General features: G+C 33.6%; 1 protein-coding gene across 2 annotated transcripts in view; it reads right to left on the reverse strand.

Moving 5' to 3' along the window:
* LOC118194606 (cilia- and flagella-associated protein 36) overlaps positions 1 to 21,787 on the reverse strand; it is a 152,462-nt gene that overhangs the window by 24,166 nt on the left and 106,509 nt on the right. The window contains exon 8 of one of the 2 annotated variants that reach the window (XM_085816850.1): positions 11,812 to 12,320. The exons of the other annotated variant lie outside the window; for it this stretch is intronic. Coding sequence (XP_085672976.1) covers positions 12,310 to 12,320 — 11 coding nt within the window. The 3' untranslated portion in view covers positions 11,812 to 12,309. Of the gene's footprint in view, positions 1 to 11,811; positions 12,321 to 21,787 lie in introns of those variants that run through there. 2 annotated transcript variants of the gene reach the window in all.

Here is a 21,787-nt window from a genome sequence, read left to right on the forward strand (position 1 = left end):
GCTTCTAAATGTAAGTTCGCTACTCTAGAACTTCGGTATTTAGGATATAAAAAATACGGAGCTCCGTTAAGGCTATGCGCAGGATTTGGCATAAGCCACCCAAAAATGGTACCTTAACGGCCGCAATCAAACATACCGGAGCAAAGTCAAAATCAAACGTTGCTATGAGTAAAACTATCATAAGCGCTGGGATAGCTGGGTCAATGAGTTAGCGTATGCATTAGGAACAACAAAGTATGATACTACGGGGAGACGTCTAGCCAAGCTGATCATAGACTGAAAATTAATTACACCGCTGGATAAACTATTCTTTGTACAGAAGAGATCCAAAAGCTATCAGATGAAGCAGTTAAGAGTTCAGTTGCTTTAGCTTATGTGATTACGGCAAAGCCTCGAGGGCTATATATGCCTAAGGGAAGAGATGCATTGATGGAGGATTTTCGAAGGGCTCGTATACACGATAAACATGGGAAACAGAAAGAAAACGCCCACGTAGCAGCTCGTTCGCGGGATTATCGGACCGAACTACCATTGTTCAATGACTTTACCACGCGGCCGCTGGTGGGCTACTTAAATGTTTCAACAGGGCAAGAAAGAAACAAAAGATATACTATGATAGGAATCGGAGGGAAGTCATAGAAAGTCATAGAAACAGAAGATTAAAAAATGATTGCGATTAAAAACTACCATCCGCCAAATACGGCAAAGAAATTATGTTCCTTCTTAGGTATGTGTTCATATTACAGGACTTTCATTAAAACATCCCTCAAATGGCTGAGGTGTCCTAGTGTATTTCTTCGTATTAAGTATTTTTTTTTTTTACCTCGCTGAGGCTATGTATAAAGCCGGGCAGGGACTGTGGGGTCTGCGCCGCCACTGAGGAGTCCCTTCTAGAGCCCGGTTCATTCAAACTTTGTAAGGAATATCCAGGTCGAAGGTTCGGTCTCTAGCGCAGTCCTCATGCAGAAAAGAAGACCATTAGTGTATTTTAGTAAAACACTAAGTCCCACACTATACTGCGACCGAAAGAGAAACACTTGCAGCCGTACAAAAAAGTTAACAAAGTTAGCTACTTTGTTAGCCGTACAACGGTTCCGAATGTATTTTGGGAAATCGCAAATTACAGTTTATTCAAAGATCATGCGACCGTTGGAAGGCTATATTCTGGAAAGAACTTACTGCCAAGATTGATCCGTTGGGCACTTAAACTTCAAGAGTTTATCTTAATTATAAAACACACCCCAGGTAAAGAAAGCACAGTGGCTGATGCAATGTCAAGAATAAAGTTACATGAGGAAGGCAATACATTAAAATGTGCGATGCTAACATCGAATACTTAACTCACGAGAGACAGTTATAGAAGAACTGAAAAAGGATCTCGAATTTAAAAATATTTATTTTTAACCTAAAGGATCCGGATCATTTTGAACACCAGGACATAACGGCAATATGAAATAGGGCCGAAAACTATGAAATCATTGACAATTTGTTATTTCACTCAAAGACTACAAATCAAAATTATGAGCTTAGACCGGTCAAACCAGTGACTTTAAGGTTAAATATTCTAAGCGTTTCGCCAATTTTTGTCCACCCTGGAATTAAAAATACAGTACAAGTTCGTGAGGCGGTGTATTTTCTGAAGTTACAAAAGAACGTAAGTGTGTTATATCACGTCGTGCATACTAGCCAGTTATATAATGACATTAATTATAGCCCTGCTGTGCACTGAAAAAATATAAGAGCAACATTGTCTAACAAATTAGTCGGGATAGGACTTGGGCCCATTTCCCCGCAGAGAAATAACTAAGAATTGTTATCTATTTGTTATCGCAGCCCATTTCTCTAAATGGTTTGACATCGTTGCCCTGAGAAGAATCTCGGCTAAAATAGTTGCAGATTCGTTTTTAAATAAATATATCTTAAAATACGGAGCTCCGTTAAGGCTATGCGCAGGATTTGGCATAAGCCACCCAAAAATGGTACCTTAACGGCCGCAATCAAACATACCGGAGCAAAGTCAAAATCAAACGTTGCTATGAGTAAAACTATCATAAGCGCTGGGATAGCTGGGTCAATGAGTTAGCGTATGCATTAGGAACAACAAAGTATGATACTACGGGGAGACGTCTAGCCAAGCTGATCATAGACTGAAAATTAATTACACCGCTGGATAAACTATTCTTTGTACAGAAGAGATCCAAAAGCTATCAGATGAAGCAGTTAAGAGTTCAGTTGCTTTAGCTTATGTGATTACGGCAAAGCCTCGAGGGCTATATATGCCTAAGGGAAGAGATGCATTGATGGAGGATTTTCGAAGGGCTCGTATACACGATAAACATGGGAAACAGAAAGAAAACGCCCACGTAGCAGCTCGTTCGCGGGATTATCGGACCGAACTACCATTGTTCAATGACTTTACCACGCGGCCGCTGGTGGGCTACTTAAATGTTTCAACAGGGCAAGAAAGAAACAAAAGATATACTATGATAGGAATCGGAGGGAAGTCAGTTATTAAGTCGGAGATCAAGTATTAAAAATTAAACATTCCCTACCATCGGTAGGCAAAGAACGTGTTGCCAAATTTTGTCCTCAACTTCAGGGCCCATACGTTATTGAAAATATTAGGGAAGGCTTGATATATATATGAAAGATAAAGATGGGAAACAAGTAGTGGCAAATGTGGACCAAATTAAACTTTACTACGATTGAACTAAAAGAAATTTTTAAAGATATTTTACGAGAAACTCAAGTGGATAACGCGAATGGAGCAGCGATGAAAGTGCAAATGCCATCTTACAAAAGAAAGGCAATTGCAAATATAGAGGAACACGTAAAGAAACCTAGGAAGCAGACAGAAGTCAGAAAGGCCAAGATGCGATGAATAAAGAGAACGACGTGATCTACGAAAGGAGATTCATGTTACGCAAAAACTCTGAAGATAAGTTCCAGCAGCAAACCCAAAGTACGGAGAGGATCCTACAGTGGGTATAAAAGTATTGGTAATTGCCTATATTTGATCATATTAGCTAACAAAGGAAATGTTTGACAATTTTTGCTTTGCACAATGAACACAGGAGGTGGTAAACACACAAATCTAATGGAACTTTCTTTTTAATATGCCTTTTGGACAAAATATACAACTAAAACGTAAATTTGCGTGTCAAAAATGTATTGGGAAGATTCATACAGAAAAATGTGGGAACAAAATTTAATACTTCTTATTCATACCTTTTGTTTTTATAACAGCTTTAATCTGTTTTTCATAGAGAAAACCATAAATAAATCTTGGTTATACTATTGGGAATTTTGTGCCATTCTTGCAGAAGTATAAGCTTAATTTCATCTTTATACGAAATTTTATGTTTTTTGACTTCTAGGTTCAATTTGTAAGATAAATTTTCAATTGGATTTATGTCAGACGATTTAGGCGTTGTCTTTAACTAGCGAGGAGCCTTAAAGAGTAACCACTCCCGGGTGAGGTTCGCTGTTTGTTTAGGATCATTGTCCTGTTGAAACACGAATGATATTTCTAAGATAAGATTATGGGCATTGAATTTAAAGTTATGGTGCAATATGTCAATGTACGTACGTGCTGTCATAATACCATTAATGAAGCACAGGTTACCAACACCGTTTGAGCTGGCATACAGTCCCCAAACCACGACGCTCCCTCCATGTTTCACAGTCTCGCAGTTGTTTTTCCAGTTCGGTGTCTGGCTTGTCCCACACATATTGTTGTCCATCACTCCCGAAAATCTTAAACTCCGATTCGTGGGAGAAAATAACTGTATTCCAAAACTCGTCTGATAAATTAACATGAGATTTTGAAAAATCTAATCTCTTCCTCCTGCTTGCTTTTGAAATTATTGTTACTTTTTTTTCCTCTAGCTGCAGTTCCATAATAGCTTCTTTCATGTAAAACATTTACTATAGTCCCTACACTTAAGAGTTTTATGGGAAGTATTAGCAACATCTTTGGCTAACCTGGAGTGCACTTATTTTATGGTTTTTCTTAACCTCTTTGATAATGCCACGTTTTTCCCTTGCAGAAAATATTCGAGGTCGTCTATTTCTAATCTTATTTTCCGTCGATCCTGTCTCATTGAACCTCTCCACAACACTTCTGACGGTAATTAAACTTATGTTCAGTTGTATTCCTTTAGCATAAGTTAAACTCACATTTCTGAGCCGAATAATCATGTTTTTAACATTCAACTCATTCGACTTTGAAGTCAATTTTCCTTCGACTTCGAAGTCAAAGATTTTGCTAAGACTGCAATCTTAGCAAAATAACGTATTAAAAGAGCGCTGCAGACTTTATACTAACAGGATTTCTTATCAGTGTCTACAGACATAGGTACTTTTTGAAAGCACGAGAGATGAAAAATGATTAATGCTCTCGCCAAGACTGGAACCTCGGACCTCTCGAATACGCGTCGAGTTTGCTGAAAATTACACCACGAAGGCGTGCTAAGAAGGCGGGAGAAATATCTTATAAGTCTAAGCACGTGTCCTCAACATAACAAAATCTGCATAGCAGTTAGAAGTTTTCCAATACTTGTATGACATACAAATTTATACAAATTTATGTTTTCGTTGTATTTTTGTGTAAAAGGCATATTAAAATGGAAGTTTCGTTAGATTTATGTGTTAATTAACTTCTGTGCTCGTTATGTCCAACTAAAATTGTGAAGCATTTCCTTTGCTAGATAATATGATCAATTATAGGACATTGCAAATATTTTTTTTACCCATTGTACATGAAGACGGCTAAAAGCTCATACAGGGTTCATAGCCACATTTTAGTTAAAAAAATAAGCACCTATAATCACTTTTCAAGAACATTTTAAGAAAAAAATAAGCACCTGTCTAATTACATTATACACAACTGCATAACCTTAAAAATTAGACTTGTAATTTAAAATATAAGAAATGCGGTATTTATTAAGAGAGAATAAGCATTACCTCAACCATAGAAAATAATTACTTTTTTTTTTTTTTTTTAATTTTAAATAATAGTTCAATTTACAGAACTAGTTTACAATGAGAGGAAAAAAAAACTATGCAGAACTAAACTATAGTACAAGATTTAATGATGAAATTTCAGTTCAAAATAGAGAAAATAAATAATAATAAGGCATATTTATTGTATTCACTAGGAACCTAATAATAAATACAATTTTATTTTTCCACTCATATTGATATTTAAATAATTTTAATCTAAATTCTGAACATTTTCTAAATTTTTATTGTATATCAGTTTTCTCTTAACAGATATTGCAAGCAAAGTAATTTAAGTAAAAAAGAGGAACATTTCTGAAATCAGAAGACAGAAATTTGCTTCATGCAGTCATCCTTTAACAGTAAAATCTTAACTAACCCGCATACTTGGAAATTGGCGAATATTCGGACAGTCGAGCGGAACTTGAAAAAGAGGAGCGGAGGAGGGGGGGGTAGATTGCAGCCGCTCTTTAAATTTTTCCGCTAAATAAATGCTTTTGACATTTCGATATGCGCATAATATAAAAATAAACCAATGGAACTGAAAAATATTCTGCTTAGCAAGCACAGTAAAACTCTTTTAAGTGTTCATAAACAAATCTCGGACAGAACATCAAAATTATTTATCTCTGCAAAATATTGCAAGCGTTATTGCGCAATACGTGCGCCGTAATTCTTCCCTACGTGATATTACGCAATTGGAATCAACAGCTGCCGGTATTGGGAGAATAAAGAACTAAATAACTGCGGTGTTTTTCATTCTAATTTTCAACAGACGGCGTTAAATTTTCAGAATAGAATCATTCTTCGCTTGGGTTGGTAGACCGCAGAACTTTTAGTCCTATTCAATCCAGATTGGAAAGTGACAAAAAAAAAAAAGTCCGTTGCTTGTTTTGCAGCGAACTGTAACAGTTTCAATATTCGAGATTTTGCGGAGAAAGGGGAGAACCTCCCAATCTTCGTACTGTATAATGTATTGGCCAAAAAAACAAAATTATTTTGACTATTCGATTTCTTTCCCTTTATTTATTACTTTCGCATTTCTTTGACCAATAGAACGACGGGCACCTGTCTGTACTCTTCGTGCACACCAAAGGTTATGTTAATGCAGAGAAAGGGGAAAAGCTATTTCCGGGAGTATGATTCACCATCTGACATTCCATATTTGGAAGAAAAGTTGTTTATTTAGTTTCGGCTTTGGTACCGGGAAAAATAGCGCGTTCATTAAAAAAAAAAAAAAAGCACTAAAAGCAAAAAATAAGCACTAAAAACAAAAAAATAAGGGCTTTAAAGAAAAAGTAAGCACCTATAAGGGCCTTTATATTTTATTTTCAAATATAAGGACTTATAAGCACTTATAAGGACCGCTACGAACCCTGATTTACCTTTCTTAGATTTGAAATTAAGCAATTTTAAATTATCATGTTACACAATGGATTGCGTTTGACTCTTGTAAACGACCGACGGCCTTCCGAGCTACCGATTCAACTACTACAAAACATTCAAGGCATATCAAATGTTTTTAATTTCATACTACAAAAGGAATGCTGCAGGTCGCTTTTCCTCCTTATCTAAAACGCATAGTTTTCGAAGTCACAGACTAAATTTGGGTTTTCCTAACTTTGTAAACGTTATAATTTTCCTTCCTATCATCTTTATTTCTTTTGTTAAAGAGTTGTCGATTTTATGGTTATTACAGATCGAACTCACAATATCCCCGAATTGTTTTGAGCAGTGTATGTGATTGCAAGATGATACTCCGCAGTAGAAAAGAAAGTAAAACTCAATTACAGATCTTACCTTTATTATATCGAATGGAGAAAATGTTTTTCCAAACCTAAGAGTCGCACTTCAAATACTCCTTATTATTTCATTCTCAAATGCTGAACGTTCGTTCAGCACATTAAAATTAATTTTGACATATTTACAATCAACGTGTAAAATATTTTATTCTAACCAATTATTTTTAGTTTTACATTCCTTTCCTTTCTGATTTCAGTTTCCTGCCCGAATGTACATTTTAAATGACATAGCATGTTTATCTAAGCGTGTTTCAGAAGCAGTATTTAAGCTGCACTTCAAGAGTTCGAAAAGTAAGAGTAGCGGACTTAGTTCCGAGTTTATGCTTCGTGTTTCAATTTAGCTCTCTAATCGGTGTTAGACAGATTATATTGATATTTCTAGGCTCGGCTTTGCTGTGTGCAGTCGATTTAGGCGTTTAGTTTAAGCTAAGGAGCCAGTCGTTAGCCATCTTAATTTTATATACATTTTACATTGTTATTTTCTGTTAATCTAGTTAGCCACAAGTAGTGATGAACTGTGAGTACCAAGTGCGTGTATCTGTTTTAATTTAGTTTAAATAAAAATTTTATTCTGCAGCATTTATTCTTCAAAGACATTGCGAGTATTCGCTACTTTGTCTTCTACGAAGAGTCTACATTTTATGCTACCAAAAGAGAGTGAAACTCTATAAACGATGAAACAAGATCGCCCAAGTGATTAGCATTTTTAAATGTGGAAAGAGAATAATTTAAAATGATCGACTTAGTTGGATGGAGTAGTTGATAAATTTGCTTCATATCCTAGGCAAGAATATATAGTTGTAGAGACATTAGGTATTTTTTTGGAAGCAAGCAAGATGAAAAATGAGCAATCGCCTTCGCCGGGAATCAAACCACGGACCTCTGGAATACCGGCCCAGTGTGCAGAACTACTACACCACGAAGGCATGCTAGGAAGGCGGGAGAAATACCTTATATACTCCCCCTTTTAAAGGGCGACTGTGGTTTTTAGGGGTTCCAATCGCCAAATCCTGGGAGTGGAGAATCCTCATTCAACACCCTCTTAGTTCGGGCGCCACTGCACAGACATTAGGTATTTTTTGGAAGCAAGCAAGATGAAAAATGAGCAATCGCCTTCGCCGGGAGTCGAACCACGGCCCTCTGGAATACCGGCCCAGTGTGCAGAACCACTACACCACGAAGGCACGCTAGAAAGGCGCGAGAAATACCTTATATACGAGTAGTAATTAATTGTATTCATGTATTATATTATTATATTATTATTAATAATTATAGTTACCTATCTGTAACTTTTTATTGTTTAAAAATTATACCTTTTTTTAAAACAATTATATTAATATGTAAAACAAATACTACCTTTTTAACTAATTCTAAATCATCTTATGTCTGATTTTTCGGCCGACACAGATGCATTTCTGAATCCAATGCTAATCTGGATTTTTTTACTAGATTTTCTGCCTCATATTTAAAGCTGAGTCCGTTATCCCGAAAACTTGTTAGCATTTCGTAGAAGTGTAGTTAGGTAGTAACTATTCTTAATATATTTTAGAGTATTTTATGGTAGATTCAGCATTTTATTATTATTTCCATTATTTTCTTATTACGAGTATATTCTATATATTAAATTACTGTGTTTTTTTTTTCGGGGGGGAGCGACAAAAAGGTATTTTGCTCAGTGCGCCAGTTATGCTCACTACGCCACTGCTTGTGTAAGGAAATATGAGGTATTTTATGTTAAAAAATCCTCCTCGAATTCATCCTTCTCCTTATGCACAATGGAATTTCACAATTTCTTGGGGGGGAAGTAGGCCAGCCTTTTTTCTGGGGAAGGGGAGTACGGTCAGCCTTTTGTTTACGTGTGGAATGGTCGTCTAGCAGTGATTAAAGGGGTGCTAATATTTTCTCTACTGGGACAAAACAAGGTTAAGAACCACTGATCTAAATAATCGCAATCGCTTAATAAGTAAGTCAAGCAGGCATCCCCACTAGAGGCAGACAGAACTCATATGCTTTATTATAATCCTCTAAACGAGAAAACGGGGTTTGCTTATCAATCGATCTTCACATCATTCTCTCCATTTTATTTTAGACATTTCGTAAGCATGAAAAAGTAAATATAAAATAAAATTATTAGATTATTTGGCGAATTTGAATTGATTACAAAACTTTTTTTTATGCCAATGTTAGCAGATTGCATTTCCATATGTATTGAAACATTATGCAAATTAATACAATAGCATCCATATAAAATCATGTTCATAAAAGCAATCTTACCTTTGTTCGTGTTTTGTTTCCGACCTGAACCTGGGCGATTATCAGAGGAAGACTCCATGCACTGCGAATCAATAGGGATTTCAATCCCAGCTTTAAATCCAAGTGGACAGGAAGAGCTCGATTGAGAAATACTCGCTAGCATCAAATTACGGCTCAGTTCTGTTTCGTAATACGGTTCGTAATATGAATAAGATGGAAATTTCCAGTCAGGATTGCGAAAAATTCTATAATCTTTAGAAAAAATATCTGCTGATCTTTCAATAAATGGATAGTTATGGTTATTATTCGAAAAGAAACTCACGTCTCTATTTTGATACCGACAAAACATATCTGATTTCGAAACGGTGGACAATTCTTTCAGACTTGGTGATACTTCACAATATTTTTCTTGCTCCATATTTATTTAATTACTTATTCAGTACTTCTGATGGAAAACGAAAGAGCGAATAAATCCCGCGTCCGAGTTCGTGATAAGTCTAATCCTAACATAATAAGAAATCACTCGCGCTTAGGGTGAAAAACGTTCGGTCATAGAAAACCATCTGCGCCTGCAGCTTTTGCCCTTTTGAACTAACGGCGACGAAAGTGTAAATAAAGGAAATATTTATTATTTTTGATCAGAGAGGAAAGGTATAAGTGGGAAGGGGAAAGAGAAGCAAACTTTTAAGTGTCATGCAATGCGAAAGGTCTGTAGCCTTGGGTATGTATATGCGCATTGGGCAATCTACTGTAAATGTGGTCGAACAGGCACCCTGGTGTTGCACCACTCTCTCTCGTACTTAAATCGAGATCAAATTGATGTTAAGAAAAATGGTTTCAAACTCAAATGCATGGCCGAATGCACGAAGCAGTTGATGGACCGATATTTGTTTTAACAAATGGAAATGTCTTAACTATTAAAATTAACTAAACTTTAAATTTGGTTTACTAAATATTTATCAGAGCGTACAGTAATAATAATGACACAAAAGGGGAAAAAATATTTATATTTTGCTGAAATCTAAAGGTTGGTATCTGAAAGAAATTTTTGCTGGTTATGCTTTGCAAATCAAACGTATTAACAGTAAAATTTTTAATTTTCAGACATTTACATGAGATAATTCTAATATGCTGAATTAATCACTAAATAACTAACTTTTAAATTAAAATTAACAAATTACGAAAACCTTACAACTTCAAAATAAATTATAATGTTGCGAGGCCCCAACTTGTCAGCAACAGTGGTAGTGACTGCTTTGAATTGTAAATTACACAAACTCGTAAGAAGGGTTTAAATCCCTTTTTATTCCACTTTAGAAATACAGCTGCGTTCACTTGACGCTCACAAACTAAGATACAGTTCTAAGATACAGCTGAGATTCAGCAAATTTACTGTTTAAGAAGTTGAAAGATTCAACGAACTGCCGAAATAGGCACACAGGCCGAAACGCGCGGTTCTTAAATTTCTACCTAACAACCTTCACGCTCGCGATTCAAGAAGCACACTTACAATCTCGTTTTCCTTCTATTTAAATTCAATTTACCTTCTGCTAAAATTTGAATACTCTGCGCGTTCTACTACGATTTACATACTCTGGCATTGGCAATTCTAGGGGAAAGTAAAGGCTTGACAGGAAAGATAGCTTAAACTTAAAATAAATGTTAGTTAAAATAAATATAAACCCTACAAAATAATGGAAGAAACTTCAAAATAAATAATGACAAGCTATTCTGATTCTTTTATTCAACAAATTTTTCTTTGACTCATGCAGATAAAATATTTGTATGTAAATAATTAAAAATTTCTTTATTTCTTGCTACATCTTTCCTCGTGGAGTTTAGATGTCGATGAAGTTTGTATCCTCGGAGAAAAATGACTCGTACTGTAGACCTCAGTGGTTAATCTGAGTCTTTCCCAGTCTTATTAATTTTCATCTGCGAAAATATGTTCCTAAACAAACAGATTATTCTTGCTGCAAAAATCTATTATATTCTTTAGAAAAGTACGAAAGAAGGTTAATCTGTATCTTTAGGTCTTTGAATAAGATTTATATCAGAGTGTAAATTAATTAGATGAGGTTGTAGATTTTCTGGGGCGCTACTTACGTTTGTTACTTGCATTTGTTTACATTTCTTTAAATTATATTTTTGACGAGCAGTGTACGTATATGTATTTTTAGTTCTGTGTAACCATGATTACTCGTATGTAGTGAATGAACTCTTGAAAGGTTGCTATGGAATAGACGGCATTTTAAATTTAATTTTTAATTCGTTGAATCGATGACAGACAAATGTCTTCGTTACACATATTTAAAATTCTGACATTTTAATATATTGTCCCTTTTGTATCGAATGCGTTCTGTTTTAGATCTTAAGAAGTTGGGTTTGTTGCATCTCCTCTCGTCTGTCTTTCAATAGATCACTTTCTTTTGGTCAGAAATAATTAGAATTACTAAAAACTAACAAACGGAAGGAATTTTTTATAATATTGTGCAGCACTCTGATATTCTCCCAAAGGAGTATGTCACCTCTTTCAGTTTCTCGCTGCATTAATAGAATACTAGGCTTCGATTTTTTTCAAACTTTGTGTAGATACTACGTGTTTTCTGCATTCGTAAGCATTTGGAATAATTTTAAACTTTATGTTTGTAAGGTTTAATAATCGTTCTAAATTTGTCGAACACGTGATTTGAACAGTACCGTCTACAAATTTACACACAAAACTGCATTGTTGAAGTTTATCTAAAAACATTAATTTATGTGCAAATAATTTATTTCTGCAAATTTTCAAATATTACAAAACTCAGAACTTAGAGAACATACTTTTCCATTGTAAAACATTTCCAGAATTACAGCATCATATTCCAGCAAGTAAAAGCAGTTAGAGAAAGCATAAAACTATTTGTCTAATGTATTTTTAATACAGCTGACAGCTTTATATTAATTTAAAGTAAAATAGAGTGATTTCGTTTGGAACTTACATTATGTAAGTTTAAAATACTGTATTCCTCGTCAGAATAAAGACTATTTTTATAAAGTGTTTTATATTATCGCATGTTATAAAAGCTACATGTTCCTCTTTTTCCAATCTTCTCTTTGTTGATTTATTAAATTGCGAGTGGTTCTTTTGCTGATATACAATTCATTATTTTAGATGTAAAAGGAATAAGCAAATCCTGTTTGTAGTTCAGCTGCTAGATAATATTTGTTCGCAAGTGGCAATGGTCAACTCGAGCTTGTTCTGTTATTTTGATTACTTTTGATCTGTAATAGAATAAAACATATTATTAATCGCAAGCTATGTATTAATGCTGTATGTTTATAATACTAAAAATCAAACAAAATTTATTACGATGCTGCTGCAATACAACATTTTAAAATTATTTCAATGACTCACATTTCTTTTTGGACACTTAAGTTTTCCAGTTTTATATGCAAATATCAGTCACCGAATGCTAAAGAAATAACTTTATTATTATTTTTTTATGTGTACTATTGATCATCGGTTTTAAAAACTGCTTATTTGGAAAAAAATATTCAAAGCGTTTTCGTCCAAAACAAAATTCAAAAAGTTCTGAAAATGAATTTACATATGTATTCGGATAATTTGAATAAGCAGGTTATATTAAATAAAAACACTACAATAACGGGATATTAAATGTTTTTTTGGATATACTTTAGTTAAAATTGCATTTTTTCATGCATTTTTATGGCTTGGATTCAACTACTTGTTTTCAAGTAAGAATATTCTATTTTGTACTAAGCCTCCGTAAGAATTGCTTTTAGTACAACTTTCAAAGAAATGTCATGTTTTAATTGGTTATCCAATCTGTATTTTCTCACGGATACAACAGCTAAACTGAACAAACTGAATGACGATCTCCAGGGAAAAGAAAAAAACCCTTTTTCAATTGACTGGGACTGTAACTACTTTTCAGATAAAGATAAATTTGTGGATAAATCAGATAGAAGAAAACAATTTCATCCATTTTCAGAATTTATCAAGCCATATTAATAACCACAAGGCAACTGAAACAGAGAAATACTCGGAAAACCTAAATGCACTAAATTTTGAACTTCACTTCTCTGATTTCCATAAAGTTCAGCAATATTATTATTCATCTCAAAACCATTTGCCGAAATTAATATTTCAGATGTATCACATAAGATTGGAAATATGTTTAACAAAAATGTTATGTTTTGGAAATGTGCTCACGATAGGCCAAATTGTGATCGCGAGAGGCCAAAATGTGTTCGCGAGATGCCAAAGGTTGGGCAGCACTGCTCTATACACATTCGATAGGATTTAAGTCCGAAGAACGTGGTGAGATTTTTAATACCTTCACGACAGTGTAAAATTACAAGAGAATATTTAGGGATGCATGTTTAGTATCGTTACCTTAACAATATTTGAATGTATTTTGTATTAAGTTTATTACACATGCCTTTAGGTTTCCGTTGCGAATATATATATATATAAGATAAAAAATGTGTAAATCATCTTTATAATTTAATTTAGTAATGGCCTCTTAATTGCTTTTTATTAATTTGGTTATTTCCTTTTTATTCTAAAAATAATAACAACATTTCTAGGCTTGCCGCCTAAATCGTATAGTGGTTAGGGAATCGACTGCAATACCAAAGGGCCCGGGTTCGAATCCCGGAGAAGACATGGTTGTCCCTTCAACAAAAGACAAAGGTGGCCCATATATTAGGTACCTCCGTAATAAAGTGACTACCACTTCTGGCTTTAGTAGTGGCAAAGGCCAAAGAAAGGCCGCCACACACACACACACACACACAAAAAAAAAAAAAAAAAAAAAAAAACCTTATTTTTGCATTTTTGGACTACGTCATTGTGAAAAAAAATAACGGTACCTAGAGACATCCAACTCTGAATAACATAGTCCTCTACTCGAATTTGGATTTTTTTTAATATCGATTTCATATTTTGTAAAACTTTAACGAATTTTTGATTAAGAAACTCAACGATTTCAAAGATTTCCATTAACATTAACTTCGCTTGCATTTTCAGGCACAAATATTTGTGCGCGTTTTTTTTTTTTTTTTTTTTTTTTTTTTTTTTATATTGCTGCTGAATTGAATTTTATGGTTTAGGTGCGAAGAACATAATATTTAATAAATAAAGATAACACACAAAACTTTAAAAAAAAACGCCCTTTTGGGTGTAATATAAAATATAAATACTATTTCAAATTTTTTTTAGATATTTCGAATACGTTTACCACGTTAAAAATGAGGAATAGTTAAATTTCTAAGTGTCTTGCTATGTTCATTCCAGATATGAAACTTTTAATATATTTTACTAAATAAGTAATAATTTTCAAATGCTGACGGTAATTCTCGTGATGTATTTTAATTTAAAATAAAACATTATGACAAGAAATTTCATATGTTAAAATAACAAAAGCCCGAGCTATTATGCGAGTTACCGACGATAATGTTTAAAAAAAACTGTTCTATTACAAGGAATATTGCGATAACTTTTATTTTGTAACAAGCATGGCTTAAAACAGAGAAAAAATACTATATTACAAAAATATTTCGAGTCTGTGTTTCAATTTAATGCATTCAAATAAATTCCTATGCAAATAAATTTCAAAAATACAAGTGACCGAAAACAAATGTAAGCCACTATATATTGTAATCGAGTCAGGCCATATATTTTAGGCCACATATTTTAAAATACGTCAATAAAATGTTTGAAAAAATTGATAGTTTAGGATCTCAGTCGTCGGTTGTGTTATGAAAATATTAAGTTTCGAAAGTCCAGTGCTGTTGCTTTGAAATTTTATGTCTAGAACTTGCAAATTTCAAAGAAATTGCGTGCTACCATTACCTTATGATCGCAATGAAATGTGTAAAACAATTAGAGCAATGTTAATTAACTATATTTCCAAGCAAAATAAAAGTTAATTGACTAATTTAGGTTATGTCAATCTAATACTGAATTTCCTTTTCTGAAGTAAGATCGCTTTGTAAAGTACTATTCCTATTAATACATATAATGTGTTCTAGAAATAACGGATGTAGCTTTATCATTAACAGACTACAAAGAATTCAAGATCCTTTATAAAAGTAATTTATGCGCATATTGCAAAGATTCCATGTCGTCTGCAGCGTCACTGCTTTGCAATTTTCTGAAAATAACCTAAAAGTAAATACATACATAAATAAAAATCTAAACTAAAGTGCTTTGATTTAAAATTTTGAAATTTAGAGTATTTTTTAATTTTTTCAGAATAAAATCTAAATATAAGAATTATAACTTCCAATCTAAAGAAAGCATTTTTGGCATGTATCTCTAATACAATAACAAGGAGAAACGTTTAGCTGAGGAGTAAAAGTCTTCTTTAACCAAGATAGCATCACAAGAGCTGCTTACCTAAAAGAGGTAAGCAGCTCTGTTCTTAGAGATTCAACAGCATAAGGAATGACAATAAAAGAGGTAAGCAGCTCAGCGCTTAGAGATTCTGTTCTTAGAAAATTCAACAGCAGGTCCATTGCGAAAAAATGTCCTTCGAAACAGCAGTGGAATTTAGCTTATTGAATATAAATGTGATTAGACGCATTAAAAATAGGTACTTTCACAGCATTTTAATTAAAGAAATACAAAGGTTTCTTCATGAATTGTTCGCATTGTGTTTAATGCAGAAATTCATTTATAAATTGTTCGTAACATTTCTGGAAATTATTTGACCGATGCTATTCCCTTAATCTTTAATCGAAGGGCTTCACTGGAAGAAAATATGCCAGTGTAAAACTTAAAATGAGGCAAAAAACTCATAGTTTGATGCAAATGTTTTCAGGGGATACTTTTTTTTTTTTTCAGTAAAAGGGGGAGATCTACAGATTTTTTTTTTTTTTTTTTTTAAACTCCTGAAGTAAAATGCCCTGTGCAAGGAATACTTACGTCTTCTTTGACCTGTATCTGATCACTCTCAAAATGGTTAGAATTATTAAAATATACATTAAGTTTGCTTTTTTATGTTATGCCATTTTAGTGACGGTTAATTATAAGGGTAATTTATGATTTCTTAGTTATTTAATTTTTTTAATTGGGAGAACTGGTTTCTAACTATTTATATAAATTTGTAAAGCTAATAATAATTATATTAATCGCTTGGAGTATATAAGACCGCAAATTTCATTATTTAATTTTTACGGTACGATTCTACGAAAGGAAACAAAAGAACATGAGAGAACATTCTAGAAGTAAGGGAAAATTAGAAAGAATGATTTTAAATGTTTTTCTTTTTTGAAGCTGTAGAATGTGTCGTTCTCATATATTGACTACGGAAACTTCGCTAAATGGGGGCAATTTGCCTTTTATGATAAAGAGAAATTTCCTTTACCGTGGGAGAGTGGTCTTGGACTGAACTCGTTGCCATTCTTGAACATGGCGACGGAAACCCAACAGTGAATAAATACCTGTGTTTGACGAAAAGAGAGGACTGAGTGGACGGACAGCAACGGTCATTAGTAGCGGACTGAGGGAGTGAAAAGTTTGGAGGCAAAATCTCCAAATATCCCTCTTTTGACGAAGAGGAGAGGATATAGTGAACGGACAGAAAAGGGTTATGTAGTGGTGGAAGGAAACAGCCAAGAAATGTGGTTCAAGGACTTTCAAAATCCCTTGTTTAGTCTAGCGGAGACCTGAGCGCCGCCTGAGATAACCACTGACCTGACTTTGTTGTAAGAGTCTTACAGTGGTAATAGTCATCCTGGCAGAAGGGGATATTTCCTCCGTGTAAAAATATAAATAAAAATATTACATGGGCATACAAGGCCTGCGTATTAGCATAGATACGTTGATTACAAACATTGTCTTGTACAAGTTATATGTGATAGTTACATAAAATCATGACAGTTAAGTGTACATTTAAACATTATCTGAATTCATATTTACAATACTTTTACTGGGATAATCAAAGTAAACTTATAATTCATTTACACACTGACTGGATTTTCAATATCATTTAAACTGCTTTACAATATTATTTTTATCAAGTACATACAAACTGGATAGTAATATGCTTACATTACAATAGTTTTGCTCTTACAGTCCTGTTAATATTCTACGGGGTGACCTATTTTTCTAGTGTTGATTTTCAGTTGTTGTAGTATTTTGAATTGCTATTAAAACTATGCTGCGAAGATACAATTCTCAAGGGAGGGGGAGAATTTCTTAGTACTTTGCTGAGCATAGCCTGATTACCTCCTCTATTTTAGTTTTTTCCTGCTTGTTGCTGCAGGTATTCTCCACCCATTGCAGCCAGTATTCACTGCTTGGCATTTTTAAATTCAGTTTATCGGTTTGTGGGCAGTTGAAGGGGAAGTGATCTGCATCACCTACCGCAAGACATTCACACAATTCTGATGCTCGTTTTCCGAATCTCTTAAGATAATGTGGGGAGGTACCATGGCCAGTGAAGAATTGAATTTGTGCTCCGCTGTATGTATTAATTGAGCATGTCCTGGAGGCCTAGGGAGACCTCAGAGATAAATAGAAGGACTAGGTCATTCCTTTGTTCGACTCCTCGCCGACGCGAGCCTCATGGAGGGGGTTAACTGGAAGTAATCTGACATGTCTGTGTTGCACCTGCTTTGATTTCGCGCGTTTAAAACTGTAGTTTCATTCAGTTGCGAGACGATTTTCTGGAGGTCGCATATCCCAAATTAATTTTAATCATACATATTTGTTTTCTAATAATGCAAATATTTAAAATAATTTTTGTATATATATATAGTTGTAGTCAGTTATCCTTTTAAATTCTATATTTAAAGTATCCTTTATGTAATATGGCTTCTTGTGCTGTAGCAACGTGCCGTAACACTTATGGAAATACGAAATACGAAAGGAAGAGATATTATATTTCATGCTTTCCCAAAGGACAATTTGCTTTTGACAAAATAATGGATACATAAATGTTAAATTCAGGCTTCTATTAATGTGAAAAACGTAAGAATTTGCAGCGAACATTTTCTGTGTAGTGATTATGAAGATGGCAAGAGAAATCTCTTGCTTGGATTGCCAAAAAAAAAAAAAAAAACTGTTGAAATGCAATACTGTGCCGAAAGTAAGTTTGTCGTGTGCAGTAAACGAAATAACACCAAGAAATCGAGGCATTTGGAAAGAAAACTAATGCGGAGTGCTTTTGAAAGACTACACGAATTAAGCCCAAAGGAAATTTATTTTTAGGGCGAGAAAGAAATTGAAGCTGACAATAATAAATCAAATGTGAATGATTTTGAAATATAACTCACAAGTGACAATGCCCTAAGTGACAATGTCCCTGAATGCCCTAAGTGTAAAGATAAACAAGAATTTATTGATAATTTGAAGAACAAAATAATATCCTAAGAAAATTGTAATAAAATATTGAAAAATAGAGAAAAGAAAAATTTTAGAATGTTTGTTCAGCGACAAAGAAGGTGAACGACATCTAGAAAGCAATTTGTATCGGAAATGCAGAAATTAAAATCCCAAACAGCGAAATTTAGGAAAAAACAGCACAGATCGGAGAATTTGGAAAAACGTCTAAAGCATATTTTTACAAAGACGCAGATTTCGCATTGCTAGAAAAGAAGGAAATAATCAGGTGGACTAGTGAAGATATTTCACGTTGCATTCTCATAAGAGCTCTGTCATCTAAAAGCAATGATTTTTGGAAAGAAAAAATGGAAATTCCTTTACCTAGCACTAGCACATTAAGGAGATGGTGAGCTAGATTTTCATGTAGTCCAGGAATTCAGAGTGATATTTTTGCTGTAATAAAGGAGAGATGCGAATATTTGAATTCTATAGAAAAAAATATGCGTTCTCAATTTCGACGAAATGCATATAGATTCTAAACTCTGCTATGACTCTAAACTGGACCAAATTCTCGGTCCTTTTCAAAAAGTGCAGTTTTTTTTTTTTAATCATAGGTCTCATTTCGCAGTGGAAACAACCAATATTTTTTGATTTTAACATTCCAATGAAGAAAGAACTTCTTTTTTCACTCATAAGACATATTCAATCATCTGGAGTAGAAGTGAAAGCAATAATGTCTGATTTAGGAGGATCTAGTACTTTGTGGAAAGAGTTACAGATTTCGATTAATAGTTCTGTTTCCAAATCCAGTATTGCAAACGAAAAAAATATGGTTTTTTTGCAGATTTAGCGCACTGCCTTAAATTACTGAGAAACCACTTTTTAGATAAAGGATTTGTTTTAGAAGATGGAACTGTTTTAAATGTTGATATTATTAAAGAGGTTTTAAATAGAGATTCAGGAGAAATTATATTGTGTCACAAACTAAAACCAAATTATTTAATGGTCAAGGGAAACGAGAGACAAAAAGTCGCTCCAGCGAAAACATTATTTTCAAGAACTACCGCAAAAGGTATACTCCACTTCACAGGAAATCAAAAATTACTGATTTCTTTGATTTGACTTGAGTTAATCGACAATTTTTTTGATGTTATGAATAGTACCAAGACATACCCTCCTTCAGATAAAATACTTAAAGCAGCATTTGGATTAAATGAACATCATGAAAAACAAATTCAAGTTTTGGAATTAATGAAGAAAGTCATTGGTGGATTAAGAGTTAAGGGAAAATCCAACATACTGCCTTTCCAAAAAGGAATAATAATTTCAATAAATTTCTCCTTTTGGCCTACACCAGGATTTGAAATCATCGTATGATGCTAAATATATTTTAACCTCTAGATTAACTCAGGATGCACTTGAAAGTCTCTTTAGTCAGATTCGAGGGCTTGGTAGGTTTAATGACCATCCATCAGCTAGTGAAGTTATATGCCGCTTAAAGCAATTAATACTCGCCAATAAGCTGCCAAATTTATCTTCAAAAGTGTGCATGACTAAAGAAAGCAGAAATATTGATTTATATTTAACATCAAAAATACTTGAAAGGGCTTTGAAAACTGAGGAGGAAGATGCTTTTCCATTAAATACTATTGATGATTTGGATTTGGATTTCATAGAGGAACCTTCTCCTCTGGATTGGAAATTAGAATTGAATTCCGCCACACAATTTTCGACCGCCGAAAAAAGAAGCATTAACATATGTATGTTGCAGGTTATATTGCCTACCGTGTGCGAAACAAAGACCCATCATTGGGAACAATATCTACAACTGTACAAGTAAGCATATATAATATGTTTTGATTTGAAATATTTCTAGATGACATTTTAGAAGTTAATAGCGTAATTCAAATGAGAACTAATTTTGTTAAGCATATTTCAAATGAGAACTAATTTTGTTAAGTTATTGTTAAAGTTAATTTTATTGTATCTTGTGTTGATTCAATTTTGTGCTAGCTTAGCATTCTAGATAAAATATAATAGTATAACATTACAGTAATTCGCATAAGAAGACCTACCTCCTTAACCCCCACTTTTGAAAAATTAAATATTTTTTTTTTTTTTTTTTTAGGTACTGTGAGTAAAGTTGTTTTGTCTAAATTAAGATAACAATCTTACATGTATTTATTTAAATGTAATATTAATGTAAGCCTAAGTTACAAAATTATTTAAACAAATACGTGTTATTACATTGAATCCGAAGAAAAATATGCCAATTGTTGTACCTCTCATCATACAGCGAGAATAAGTCTGGCAACAGCTGCAGGAAGAAAAACTTGGCAGTTCTGGAATGGCAACAGCGGATGATATTCTATAGATTTTTAATATTTTGATTTTGAGTCGACGTTTTCCTTTGTGATACTATTGCGTTAAAACATTTGAGTTTTGGGTGAATGAAATGAATTCGCTGTCCCGCTGCGGATATTAGTAAAATATATTTAGAAAATTAGCTGCGTTGGAAAGGATGAAACCTTGTGTTTGAACTTGCGGTATTTTTCCTTCTAAGGTTGCGTCGAGTTCAGAATATTATGCCAGGCTTATTCACGCTGGTGCAGATAAGTTCAAATTTTGTTTATTGTGTTTATAGTGTATAACTTGCAAATATATGATTAGAATTCTATTAAATAAACATTTAGAATTCTGGAATGGTGTTTTAAAATTTTAGATGTAGAGTATTAACATTGCTATGTCGGAGCCAGAGGCAGTCAGGTATAAAGAAAAATTGTTTTTGCTCCACGACATAACAAAATGGCGAGCCAGCCAGGATTGCGATCCTGATTCGAATATGTTGGGATTATTATATTAATATTGCTGAGAAAGTATTGTGTTTGCTATATTATAATGTTGTAGAAGTAAATATTAATTTAAGTGTTATTTGGAAACGTAATGCGTTTTATCGTCTGCAATGTTGAATTTCGTATTTGTATTCGAATAAGTTTCAATTTTCAATTGAAATGCTATGCGCTAAATCGTCTGCAGTGTAAACGGAAAAAAGGTTATGAGTTAAATCTTTTGCGGTGATATTCAAAACAATTTTGTTTTGCTGTATTATGAATGGTATGACATATTGTTATTCATTTTTATTATATTGAGTTATATTTTTGGAATAGCTGAGTAAAGACGTTTTTGAGGATTTGTCGGATTGATGATAACATTACAGATTTTGAGTTTTAAGTGGGTCTGCATTTAAAGATAAAAATGGATGTTGATATGTTGAAGAAAAGGCGTGCATCGGCACGCAGTGCCTTTACTAGGACGGCTAAGATTCTAAAAACCCAGGGATAAATAGAAAGGGGTAGTTCATTCCTTTGTTCGACTCCTCGCCGACGCGAGCCTA

The sequence above is a fragment of the Stegodyphus dumicola genome, chromosome 5 (assembly GCF_044657685.1).
Source record: "Stegodyphus dumicola isolate Sdum_Otavi_A_Nest chromosome 5, ASM4465768v1".
Taxonomy (NCBI): domain Eukaryota; kingdom Metazoa; phylum Arthropoda; class Arachnida; order Araneae; family Eresidae; genus Stegodyphus; species Stegodyphus dumicola.